Raw genomic sequence first — 14,448 nt, forward strand, 5'->3', positions numbered from 1 at the left:
TCTAGTTTACATAATAACTATTGGCCTTACTTCTACCTACCAACCGTGGTCATTTTATTTCGTTTGTTTTCATGAAGGCAATGTTGGGCCAAAGCAGAATGAAGCAACCCTAGAAAGAAAAGACTAGAGTGTTCTCTGCACAAATTCCTATTTTCTGTAATCAACCTCACAAACTGTAACTGGGCACTATTTATAAGACTCTGTGCAAGAGCATTTTAAAGACATTCCTTCTCTGGCTAAACAAAACGAAAACATGCAAAGTTTATACAAAACAGACAAGAACTGGTTATAAAAATGAAAGTCTAAGTAATACTTTAGGTGCAGATTTGGTCAGATCAGCACCACTGTTTATGAAATAAATGAAAAAATACCAATGGAAGACTTGATTTAAATTGAACTCTTTCTTGCCAATTTAAATCACTGATTTAAATCAATTCAATTTAAATCACTTTCATACAATTAGTGCTTTGTAGACGCAATACCTGTTCAGTGTCCTTGCTAAGGTTGGCATCGGACTAATGATTAAAAAAAAAACACTTGGTCAAACAACTAAACAAATTCTGCATTTAACATTAATTTACAGGCATATGGACTAATTATAAGAACTGTCTTACTGAAGAATCAAAATGCAGCTTTGACCCCAAATATCACACTAAATCCTATGGGGGACTCTGCCTTCTATCACAGATCCAGTGGATTCTCATATAATCTTTACTCCTTGGCATCTGCAACTGTTGCCACTGTAATATCATTTGGCTTTAACTGGCTCACACATAGCAGTACCACATAAGGGCAAGAAGTGAAAACAAGGTTTGCATCACAGGTTACTTCACTACAATGTGCAATATCTTAAGAAGAAACCAAGTGCTTATGGAAAAGTCTTACAGGTTGTCTTCATTTTAAGGAGAATGGCAACTCTTGACTAAGATGTATGTATGAAGGAATGCCTCCAGAGGGGTTACCGAACAAGAGACTCCCACTGCCACTGTGATCACAACAAAAATGAAACAACAAAATATTGCCTGACACACGTGCATTCATAGGTTGCACAGAATGTTCAGCAAATGTTGACTATGGCCAAATAGGCAGCTAGATGTCTAGTTATTCAATAATTAATTAATTCTAGTCTTATTCACATTACGTTGCCAAGTGTACTATACACTCTAGAAACTTTCCAGTGAACCTAGGATCACTATATGTCTGAATTGGCTTCACAGCACACAATTATCATTACAGTGGTGCCTCACAAGATGATGTTAATTCGTTCCGCGAGATTCGCTGTCTTGCGAAAACATTGTCTTGCAAAATGCGGTTCCCCACTGGAACACACTGAAATCTATTTAATGCATTCCAATGGGGGGAAATCGGCGTCTTGCAAAAATCACCCATATGAAAACCATTTTGCTAAGTGCAAACCCAGCTGTCAAAAACCACTGTCTTGTGAAAAACCATCCCTAAAAAACCGTTTTGCAAAGCGTGGACCCAGCTGTCAAAATTGTCGTCTTGTGAAAAACCATCCCGGAAAAAAAAAAACCTGTCTTGCGAAGCACGGACCGAAACATCAACTAGCGAAAATCGCCCATAGGGAAAACTGTTTTGCAAAGCACTATAGCGATCTCAAAACCCCATCGTCTTGCAAATTAACCATTTTGTGAGGTAATCGTCTAGCGAGACACCACTGTATATTATAATTCAACTTTCTGAAAGAATAGGATGACAAATACAAGCAGAACAAACAGGAAGAATTATTGCCCTTCACCCTCCTAGTCTCTGTAAAGAGTTCTGAATTTAAACTAGCACTCTCAGTTCTGTTGGTTATATTTCTGGAGTCTGCAAGTGTTACAAGTACTACTAAACTATTAGACTGTTTTTTCATTCCAAAAACTGTTGAAAGATCCTGAATCACAAATTAGCACCACTTTGTTGTCACTTGTTCATAAGAGAGTCAATGGGCAGCTAAGTCTCCACACTGGTGAGCATTTACTAATAATAGGTTGGTACATATTAATTTATAGCAGCTAATGCACATCATCATCACCACCACCACCACAGAACTCCAGTGCTTGAAGGAACACTATGGAACATCAAGTCCAGCTCCTGTCAGGGAGGCACAGTGGGGAATTGAACTCCCAACCAGACCTAAACCACAGAGCTATCAAGCAGTTCAATACACTGTGTTGTGCATTACTAGGAGAGACATATAAGTACACACTCATGCAGAGAATGGTTTATACCATGTACAACAAAGAAGGGTTCACTCAGTCAAGCTTCATAATTGTATCAATTCAAAAGGATGCAAATCAGCAACAGACACAAGCAATTAAGCATAATAGATAGTAATCAGAAGCATCTGATAACATGAAGCAACTGGTAATCTGAAGCATTTATCTTACTCTGCATATGCTGAAGAAAAGGCTCATGCAACATGCATTAAGACTGCCATCATGAATTGCATGAACTCTATTTAGGACTCATAGGTAAAGGTTCCCCTTGACATTTAGTCCAGTCGTGACCGACTCTAGGGTGCAGTGCTCATCCCCATTTCCAAGCCATAGAGCCAGCGTTTGTCCAAAGACAGTTTCCGTGGTCATGTGGCCAGTGCAACTAGACACAGAACGCAGTTACCTTCCCACTGAGGTGGTACCTATTTCTCAACTCACATTTGCATGCTTTCAAACTACAGTAGTGCCTCGCAAAACGAATTTAATTCGTTCCGCAGTTAACGTTGTCTTGCGAAAAATTTGTCTTGCGAAATGCGTTTTCCCATAGGGATGCACTGAAATCTAATTAATGTGTTCCTATGGGCAAAAAAAACTCAGAACAAAGTCAAATTTGGTTTACAAAGGGTTTATTAAGTGCTCTTTAAAGCCATACATATTGTACAGATGATTTCAGAAATTTCAATCAAAAAAACTGTTATGTTTTAAACATTGTAGAAAAACGTTTAAAATCAGCAAACATGAGGCAGAAACAAAAAACGGAAAGCACTGATCTTGCGAAGCATGGCCATAGGAACATTCGTCTTGCGAGTCATCAACCCCATTGTCTTGTGAGTTTTTTGTCCTGCGAGGCATTCATCTTGCAAGGCACCAATGTACTAGGTTGGCAGGAGCTGGGACAAGTGATGGGAGCTCAATCCGTCGCATGGATTTAATCTTACGACTAAAGGTCTTCTGACTTTGAGGCACAGAGGCTTCGGCAGTTTAACCCTGCAGTTTAACCCTGCAGTTTAATCTGCAGTTTAACCTGCAGTTTAACCCGCAGCGCCACCACGTCCCTTAAATTTGGGACTCATACAGCTTGCTCGCTTGCTCGCATGCTTGAATTAATTAATTAATTAATTAATTAATTAATTAATTAATTAATTAATTAATTAATTAATTAATTAATTAATTGGAGTGTATTCCTAAATAAAATAATTTGGAAGAACCCCAAATATACAAAAGACTTTTCCATGATCATACATTTGCCTAGAAAAACATGCTTGACTACTTCATCAGACTCATTTAGGAAAACTGTCAAGACCTTCTTTTTAAAGGAAGGCATCGTATAACTGGATAGTTACTCCTATATACTCCTGTAGTGTATAATAGTTTTGATATGTATACATGACAGAACCAGATCACCATAGCAATAAAGGTTCCTTCATCAGCAGAAGTAATCCTTCTGCAAATACTGCATAACCAGACAGATATGAGGTATAATTTAAAGGCATCCAAGTAGCTTATTTAGTACTCTAACACTTGCAAAGCTATGTTTGGAGAGTGTGATCTCTCTTTAAACTTAGGTCCCTCCTTCTAAAGATTTTGATACAGTTCTACTGTACTATATTTAAGGGGGACAGCAAGAGGAATATTGAAAATTTCTGTTAGAAGCTAGGAACTCTGGCCTCTTTGAGGTATCATACACCTCTTTTACAGAAAAAATTAATCCTAATTTCTTTAAACAGTGCATAATACAAAAACAACTGCTGTCATTAGTTTTTGAAATATTAAAAAATACAGGACATTTCATGTAAATATGTAAGTGGGCTCATGTTTTTAAAGGGGACTTGGCCATCTGCTACTTAATTTATCTCAAACTGTTGTACCAGGGTGGGTTTTTTATTTAATTTTTTTAAATGCTTTTTTAATTTAAATTGCTATTTAAATCAATTTGATTTTTAATCAACCATTGATTTTTATCCACCCAGTACTGTTCATGAACATATTAAACAATTAAAGCAAGCTGTGAAGTCAGAGAAAACTGAAAAGCTGATAAGTCATTCAACTTTCGGACATGCAGCTTTATCTAAAATGAACTTCTATATTTCTCATACAGAAAAATTTCAAGAAGAACAGAACGGTACCTTCCAAAGCAAAAACCAAAATGACCTTGGAAGGATTTTGAAGATGTTAACACTGTCTCCTCCAAGCTTTGCCACCTCACCATAACTTAAATTATTGGCTGCACTACTTCAGCACAAACATGCTAACCTTGTAACATTTAAAAATATTCAAACGAAGTAGATGTATGCAAAACTGCAGTTAGCCAGTCCACAGAATTTATATTTTTCTCTTTGTGAGTGTTAACCAACCCTAGTTAAAACACTGACATTGTGACAAGATGATTAAGTGTGCCAGGGCTTGTTTCAGGCAAACATGCTGTATGGATCAATTGACTGACAGTTTGACTAGTTGCAGTCAAATATGCATGAAATGAAGATGGCCTCTGTGTAGAGGAGTGACCTATAATTTCAAATTATATCATAGCATTGCCTCATAGCTCCATAACACTGGGGAGGTCAAGGACATGCATGTACATGCACATGCATTCTCTTGCATACTTTTCAAGAAAATAATACTTGCCTGGCACTAACCATAATAAAAAATTTTAAATGAACTTGTGAATTTTTTTTAAGTGTGACTATTTACTGCTTTCTTCTTGTGGTCTGCACATATTTATATATTGTTATAAGGTACTTACAAATACAAGTGGTATAAAATTTATTTACTCTTCACAGTAGTTAACCAAACAATATTTGCACAAACCTGTTACACAGTCCAGCCCAACAGTTTCAGCATTTGTCAAATAGCTGACAATATGGATCATTTCACAACTAACGCCAAACCAGAATTTGGCACCTGCAGGACCTAACTCTGTGCTCAACCACCTCTGTCCTATCACATCACAAACACATAATTCTAATAACTACTGGTGTATGTACTACTACCATGCCACCACTGGGTATGTGGAAGTGGCCTGTAACAACACTCCTATTAGTTTTACAGTCTGATCCCTGAACTCTTTCACATTTCCTATTGTTTCAAGTCACTCTTCTTCCTTTGGCCACAAATTTTTATCTTCCATTATGGAGAATACCATACAAATGGTAAAGCTACCACCACTCTTTTCCGTTGCATGGCAGCTGGATACAGGACCAATGATCCCACTGTATTGGGACTAAATTGCACTACACCATAATTTTTTAAAATTACCATAAGTAATGTGTACTTGCCCATCTGTCTATAAATTCCAGTCTAAGTCATGAATGGAACCTCAACAATAAAGCAAAACATTTTCAGAAAATTTACAAAGGCTTTCTTGCCCGCTTATCCAGAAAGAATTTTGACTTTTCCCAGGTGAGCTGAGAAGTGACTGACATTTTATGAACCTGAGCTGGTGCTGCTTCACCACACATTACAACCACATGCCATTTTTAAGAGAGTTGCCTGTTGATTACTCCAGTTAGTGGCTGAAGGAAGAGATCATCTAGCTCAGTGGTCCCCAACCTTGGGCCTCCAGATGTTCTCGGACTTAAACTCCCAGAAATCCTGGCCAGCAGAGGTGGTGGTGAAAGCTTCTGGGAGTTGTAGTCCAAGAACATCTGGAGGCCCAAGGTTGGGGACTGCTGATCTAGTTTATGCACAGCAAAGGAGTAAAGGATTGTAGAAACTACTATTGGGCTACACAGATTCAGGCAGATAAGAGGTCTGCCTTAAACTACATAGTTTGGGAGGGAGGAGGAGAAGAGAAAGAGAGGATAGTGTCTGTGTACCATAAAGGAACACTTAAATCTGCTGTGATTTTAGAAATGCCACATCTGAAAATACAATACTGATTTAACACAAAAAATTGCACACTTGTCAGTTACTTGAAATATTACAGTGTTTATAGTTCAATTAATGCATCCAAAGATTAAAGCACATCTTTTTCTGACTCAACCTAACTTTCTTCCCTTCTTTTTGAATGAACATTGTTACAGTTTTTTTCAAATACTATTTGAAATAAATCCAATTAGACTGGATTTATACAACAGAGTTAACAACCCCAACTGAGTACCCTGCTTGCGGGGGGTTGGGGGTGGGAGGCAACGTGTAGCCTGCATAATTAAATTGTATACTGCCCATAGAGTGCTTTAAGCACTATGGGACACTATACAAGCAGCATGCTTTGCTTTTTACTTTTTAACACCACTCCATTTTCCACTCCAAGGGTGACATTAAAAGTGTTGTACTTACTACATGGGGGGAGACTTTAGAATGGGTCTTGCCCAGATCAAATGCACAAATATAAACCCCTTATACAACAGAACTATTTCAGACAACATGCTTATCTGGCCGCATTAATGTTCTATGAAAGACGTGCATATTTCAGTTTCAAGGGACAGTGGATTACAAACTGGGTTATACAGATGCCACAATTTTAATACTCTTTATGGAAAAATTAGCAGTACCTATCCTACATAAGATTTTGTTACACTGAAAAAAAATATTATAATTTAATTCAAATATGTTTTCTCCGGTGTAATACAGCATGCCATGGTGTCCTGTCCAATGTACTCAATTTTACAATAAAAAAACATAGATGATGTTTTCAGAAATCAGGTTTTGGGCATTATATCTCCCTAAAACAGTTTTCCTGTTGCTTTAAGGCAGCAAGCACATAACTTGATAGGGGTGGGGAGAAGCATACTCCTAAGTACATATTTTTAATCATTTATTTAAATCCCTTTATTCAGTGCAGTATATGAAGAATGCCTTAGTGTGTTAGAAATCAATTTACAAAAAAAGAATGAAACACGTAAATGGAAAAGCATGCATTTTGAAAAACTACCCTGATTCTACAGAATTCTGTGGCATAAAACACATACTGATCAAACGAAAGGCCTCAGCTACAACAGAAGCAAGGTTGTTGTCAAGCACCTAACAATCAGTGAATAGAATCTTTGTTGGCATGGTTTTTACACAGCATGTTATGCTATTTATGGTTATAAAAAGATTCTCTAATACCTTTTGCAAGGCGCACAACTGATGCTTCATAGGATCACACACAACACAATGAAAATCTCATTTTCTCTTTTAAAATGTTCAAATATATGATGACACATAGCTAAGGAACCCCAAATTTGGATTGGAAACCGGCACTTGAGAGAAGCACTACTGCACTGTATCCTTCCCTCCCCCGCCCCCATTTTCTCCAAGGAGAAAAATACCAGAGGCTAAGAACAAAGAATTAAAAAAAAAACCAGTAGAAGTCCAAGTACCTGAGAATCCTTGGTAAGTTCTGCGTCAGAGCTGGCACACCAGTGGATATAGAAAAGTGCACAAGCAGCAAAACAGAGAGAGAGACTAATATTGCTGAATTAATAACCACCGCCCCGCCAACGAAGCCAAACACAAATAGCAGCATGCATCCAGGATTCATGGCGCTGCGCTGGCATGGTGAAGTGCAAGAAGCAAGGCTACACAGGGGACAAGGGAGTATCTTTGTAGTGAGAGTCTGTCATTCAGCCGCCGCCACAAAAACAATGCCATCGGCAGCAGCTTTTCACTCTCTTCCGCAGCAGCTCCAAAGCAAAATGACATCACCTCCCTCTCCTCCTCCCCCCCCCCACCTAACAAGGAAGGAGAAGGGGGGGAAAAACCACCAGAGCTGCTTCTCTTCTCCCCAGCATCTATGCAGCAACCTAAAGATAAAAGCAAGCTTGTCCGTGGCTTTCTCTTCTACATCACTTCAAACCTTCCTAGCTCACTAGAGGGGAAGCTCCAGCATCTATTTCATAGTGTCGGAAAGCTTTAGTCAAAGATGCTGCCTTGTGAACTGGTGCACAAAAGCAGATGCAATCATGCAAACGTGATTCGGTTATTTGAAATCCTCTCCTTGCTAATCTTTTTATGTTGCAGCTTGTGACTCTATGTGAGAACAATGGGAAAAGCCTGCATATCAGATCTATGAGGACTTAATAATCTAAAGGAGGGAGCCAATTGCTGGATCCAGGCCTTGAACTCTCTCAGCAGCAAAACCATTCCACACACACTTCTTTTTGTCAACGTCAATAATATATGAAAAATTGTTGAAGAACAAAGAATTCCAGAAGGTACGAAACCGTGAATTGGGTGACTTCAGGCAAAGATGAGCAAGGCTTACCTAATTCTACTGTGCACGACAGGCTCCTGCTGATCACCTCCCGTCAGTTGGTGAAGTTTGGCTCTTTCCAAATGTTCCATATAATTATGAATCATCTGTTGTTAACAAGGGGAAAACAATACTATGAATTATTGTTAATGGCATATCTGTTTAAGCATAATAAAGATAAATGTATGTTTTCTCCTTCACCGTTGCTTCCCTGGAATAATTCTCTGCTGCAGGCATTTCTCTTAATGGCTTGTGAATTCAGTCCACCATATGTAATGTATGTTCCTTACAATGTCAATATTTCGCTTTTCTCCCAATATACACTAAGCATTCAGAAAACAATTCACAATTGACACTAATACAATCCTGAAGAGTTTCAGGTCACTATTTTAGTGTAAGCCATCAAATATTGCCTGGGAACATACATTTCAACCACACAAAATGAAGACCCATACACAGTTTGTCACCCAAGTGCACATCAACAGAATTAGCAGAGGACGAGAGTGGATCAAATTTAACAGTAAACTGAGAAATAAAACACATTTAAAATTTATTTTTTTCATCACACTTTGAAGTATCAGAAGAAACATGGTCCCTGCTAGGGAATGAGCCAAGGTGAGTCCTGAATTCTTCCTTTCCCCCTTCCATGCCTGCGAAATCAGAAGTGTCCACTTCCACTCTTAAGCAGACCACAGCTCCTTGTGAGCATCTTAATCTGGAAAATTGTAGTCTCTTTAAATAAAGGCATGTGAGAATGCATCACAACCAATCTACAGTTTGTGATTTGACTTTTTCTGAAACCAGAGTTTACAACAATCTGCAGATGCCTACTGTAGATCTTACAGGGAACCTGATTCAGTCATTACCATGGGTGTGAAAAAGAGGAGAAAGAAGAATATAATGAGTTCCAGTGCCAGATAATTTTACAACATAATCTTGATTTAGTTGCATCTGACCTTTCCTTCAAGGCTATAGCATTTGAAGACTAGCAACTAAGATCACTTTTAACATAAACATTGATTATGTTTATTCTCAGCAAAGGCTTTGACAGGGTATACGTTAGAAATAGTCACAGCCACACACATGCCCCTTATTCAGGAACAGAAAACGCAGCATGTGCACTTCTGGGACACATTTGGTAACCCACTATGGCAAATAAGATACAGGAGTAAATTTGTCATTGGCCTGGTCCAGCAGGACTCTTAAGCATAGTACCATAATGGACAAAATGTATTCTTCTATGTCAGGGGTGGGCTGTTATTGCCTTTCAAATGTTTTTCAACTGCAACTTTATAATCCGTCACCAGCAGCTATCCTGGCTAAGACTGCCGGAAACTGCAGGCCAAAAGCATCTAGAGGGCCACCGTTGCCCATCTCATTCTACTAACGTGGGCTAGGTAAAAGTATTTGTACTCTGAAACTATTATACATAGAAATGACTGTCCCACCAAGCAGGTCCCTTTGTCTGTTGCAGCTGAAGAGATAAACAATGCAGGCAAGTATGGGGAGATGGAACGGCGGCTGAACTAATTGATCACTCCTAATGAATTCTGCAAATTATCCCCTATCCTGAGTCCCATCTTATCCTATTACTTTGGTGCGTCACAAAAAAACACATAAATATACCCTCTGAGATTCTGTTTAACTGTTTTCTACACATAAAAGTACGTTGCACAGAATACTGGCAACTCAGTAGTCTATTTTTAAATCTGAGTGAATAAATTAAATTGAAATTTCAGATGGACATCAGATTTTGCTCACACACTGGGCCCAAATTCACAGAACACTCACCTAATCTCTTCACAATAGGCTGGATGCTTTGTATTACCTGCCCAAAATTCAACAGGAAAGATTGTGCAGGAGGCTTAACCCCTTCTCTCCTTTTTTTACCTTTTTTTTCACTAGCTGTTCTCAGAAGACATGTCCCCTTTGTATATGAGAAGGATCACTGATGGAACGTGACATGTTTCTGGCCCTGAAGCATGGCAAAAAGTTGTATATTAAAAGACAACTATTTGATTGACTCAGATGCATTTTCACAAGGCCATCAGGTTTCTTAGAACAGCTTGAAGATGTACAGAACATTTCTCAGCCTTTCTAACCTACTATAAAGGAACATATAACCTTAACATTAACATTTCAAATTGTTCAATAGGTAGCTTTTTAATATAATTTCTTCTACAACTAAACAAATAAAAAATAACAGAATACTGTTATCCGTGCAAAAAAAATTTAAAATTTAAACCAACCATAGCTGAACATGAGATCACATTGAGTTATGTCACATTCGATTTATTTAATATGTCAATATGTTTTTCCAACCTCCCAGGCATTTTAGATGAAGTTTAAGCTGCAAGAAAAGTTATTCTACATTGTTAGTGACAGAAATACTAAAAGAAACACAAAAACACACATTTGCAACTATGAATTGTTCATAGAATCACAGAACTGTAGAAGTGGAAAGTACCAGGAATAAAAAGGCTTAAAATTATTGTGCAAAATTATTGTGATACTGCATATTTTTGTGAACAGCATCAGATAATTTGAACATCTAAGGTATAATCTGTGAGCATCCAGTTTTCAGAAAATACAAAAACAAGGGAATTAGAGTTTTACCAAAATCCTGTTGGTGATTTATAAGTTAAATTGTATATCTCACTGACATCAATTGCCTTAACTGAGGCTGCAATATTGCACAACTGGCCATATGCCTCAGAAAGTGACCAGCACTTAATTAGTCAGCAATTGCTGGAATGAGTTATATCATTTAACATAGTTTCATTTAGTCGTTTAGTCGTGTCCGACCCCTCGTGACCCCATGGACCAGAGCACGCCAGGCCCTCCTGTCTTTAACATACACCTGCATAAATCATCAGCAGTATTCTAACCGATCACATTTAACAACATTTAGAGCCCATCTAAAAGTTCCAGTGCTGCTTATGAATATGTCCTAAAGCTATACAATATCAAACTTTAAAACAACTACTGTATAGTCAAAAGGGTTGTTTCTGCTTCATTCTTGTAAACCCAGAGGGGAATGTTCCTATCTCACCTTGCAGCCCCCGTATGCCCTCAAAACTACACTGAAGGACTGGAAAATGCTCTGGCGCAAAATACCAAGCAGCAGATTGTACTGCAAGAGAGAGATCGAAAGGAGACTGCCTTGTTACATTAGATATTGGGCACTCTGGTCCCATGACCTCCAGAGCTTGCCCACTATTTAAATCATTTTTTTAATGTCTGTATGACTAATTCAGAGCTTAGAAAGGACTGGTTACCACAACTAGTTACTTTTCACATAAGTACAGCTAGAAGTTATAATGTTACTTTATGCGCAGTAGCAACTACTTTACTTGTGCATAACAAGTATTTATTATTTATTTATTTATTTATTTTATTTATATCCCGCCTATCTAGTCGATTAAGACCACTCTAGGCGGCTTACAACTATACTACTGTAAGTCAGAATTAACTTGACATTCTTGTAAGTCAGAATTAACTTGACATTCATTCTTGTGATAGTCGAACTCGAAGCCTAAATCACTGTCTGAGAAAGATTCCCTGGAGACTGTTGCCTTGTTTTAATAGACAATTTAAGAGAGAAGATCAGTTTGCCATACAGATTCTGACAAAGTGCTAAAGGAGGGAAAGTGCTTCCTCGCATATTCACACTTGTAATATTATCATTACACATCTGTAAAGCCTGGTTTTGCAGCCTCTCTCGCCCTTAGGAACAGGGAAGACATGCACACTATGCATTTTTAAAAACACATTTATTAAATCTGTGGACTGCAAGACTATGAACAATAATACAGTGGTGCCTCGCTTAACGGGCGCTCTGTTTAGCGACAAAATCGCTTAGCAATGACTTTTTCAGAACGTTTTTGTGCTTTGTTTAGCGATTTTTGGGCGATTTTTGCTTAGCGATGGTTGGGACCATGCTTCGCATAGCAATTAAATTTTGGGTCCCGTTTCGCTTAACGTTGGTTTAAACAGCCTCATGTTTACTGTTTTTTAATGTTTTTGTGTTATTTATAAAGTTAAAGTTTATTGTTTAAAATGTTTGAAATCATTAAGTGCACTTAATAAACCCTTTGTTAACCAAATTTGACTTTGTTCTGACTCTTTTTTAATTTGTTGTTATATTTTTTTCCCCATTGAGATGCATTGAATATGTTTCAGTGCATTTCAATTGGGGAACCGCATTTTGCTTAGCGATGTTTCCTATGGCGATTTTTGCTTAAGGACGGCAATTCGTTCCTATTGGAACGGATTATCCGGTTTTCAATGCATTTCAATGGGAAACCGCGTTTCGCTTAGCAATGAAATCGCTTAGCAGTGATTTTTCGGAACGAATTAACATCGCTAAGCGACGCACCACTGTACATGTACATTTTTCAATTTCCTGTTGTGAGTAGGAAACTATGAATTGTTATCTCCCTTTTTGAGCTATCCACAAATAGGTAAGGTAAAAGTAAAGGTTCCTCTTGACAATTTGTCTAGTTGTGTCTGACTCTAGGGGGCGGTGCTCATCTCCATTTCCAACCCATAGAGCTAGTGTTTTGACTGAAGACAATCTTCCATGGTCATGTGGCCAGCGCGACTAGACACAGAACGCTGTTACCTTCCCACTGTGGTGGTACTATTTATCTACTTATATGTGCATGCTTTCTAACTGCTAGGTTGGCGGGAGCTGGGACAAGCGACGGGCGCTCACTCCGTTGTGTGGATTGGATCTTATGATCTTATGACTGCAGGTCTTCTGACCTTGCAGCAGAGGCTTTTGCGGTTTAACCCGCAGTGCCACCATGTCTCACAAATAGGTGCACACAACTAAATAGATGTATCTTTGAGAGGAAAGTAAAGGTATAATAATATATATAATGCATACAGTAAGGGAGGGGGAAAGACTTTTAAGTATTTACCAAGACATGCACACCTTTTCATATGAAGAAAACACTCAAAGGTTTGCCACCCAATCAGAAAGGAGGCTAGGAAAAGCACAGGTGATATTTGGGGAAATTCAATTAAATCAAGACAGAGAGATTTCCACATCACTTGCTGCTATAGGTGACAAAGGTGCGGAGTTTCCAGGGTACACCAGGGGGCGCTATTTGTAGACAAAACTTCCCTGCGATGAACACAGCAGACCACATGTAGTGTTGTCAGAAGTATAACTTGTATTATTTACAGCAATTTTCATATATACACAGCTTTACTCTTGGTCATACAGTCCTTGGTCATACACAGCAGTCCAGCAGTTACAATGGATAAATCACAGGTACAGTCCTTTGGTAAATAGTCCAGAGTTTGTTACCAGTTTGATCAGTCCTGAAGCCACAAGTTCCTCTCTCAGTAAGCACGGAGATAGGATTCTCTCAGGGTCTTCTCCAGCAACAGCAATTCTTCCAATACAGCAATTTTTTTCAGCACTCTGACACAGCATATATCACCAACAACCAACCCCACAACCAACAAAGTGAGAATGTTAGCTCTCCTAGCTTTATTCTAGGTTTCACCAATCATGTTGGTCTTTACTCAGCTGTATTCATCAGCTCAGCTGTATTTCCTTTAGTTACACATCTCTTTGTAGCTCTGATCCTGATATTATAGAATTGCATTCAACAATTTCTTCAGGTTGCCAAAACCTGTCAGAAGGCTTTTGATAGGTTAGAGGGCATCCACCCCTAATGTCGGAATGAGCCTGTGACGTTTACCTGCATAGCCCCTGCTTGTTTCATCCAACACAGAGCTCATGCGAGTATCCCAACACATCCTTTACCTTGCTACCATGAGTTGACCTCTGCCAACACCCTTTAATTAGAAAGCTTGAATGCATATTCATTTTCAAAAGCCATTCATAAAGACGTGAGACAGAAGGCGAGAGGGATACCCCGCTCGCTGGAGAGCCGTCCCTCCCCCACAACGAGGATAAGGAGGCAAGACGCCAGCCAGCACCCAAACCAACGGAGAGAGCTCAGCAAGGGAGAGTGATAGAGGAACTGAGTGAAAGAATGCAGCAAACAACGATGGAGGAGGTCCAGGAGGAAA

The 14,448-nt window shown here is 38.8% G+C and overlaps 1 protein-coding gene across 13 annotated transcripts in view; it reads right to left on the minus strand.

The window, feature by feature from the left end:
* The window catches only part of SPAG9 (sperm associated antigen 9), a 120,408-nt gene that overhangs the window by 74,653 nt on the left and 31,307 nt on the right, over positions 1-14,448 (minus strand). For 4 of the 13 annotated variants that reach the window (XM_072990632.2, XM_078384238.1, XM_072990634.2 and 1 more), the window contains exons 4-5: positions 8,410-8,504; positions 483-515 (exon numbers count right to left, since the gene is read on the minus strand). In XM_072990632.2, coding sequence (XP_072846733.2) covers positions 483-515; positions 8,410-8,504 — 128 coding nt within the window. Of the gene's footprint in view, positions 1-482; positions 516-7,525; positions 8,200-8,409; positions 8,505-14,448 lie in introns of those variants that run through there. The other 9 variants (XM_078384242.1, XM_078384239.1, XM_072990635.2 and 6 more) reach the window with 3 other exon arrangements.

Source organism: Pogona vitticeps, chromosome 2 (genome assembly GCF_051106095.1).
Source record: "Pogona vitticeps strain Pit_001003342236 chromosome 2, PviZW2.1, whole genome shotgun sequence".
NCBI lineage: Eukaryota > Metazoa > Chordata > Lepidosauria > Squamata > Agamidae > Pogona > Pogona vitticeps.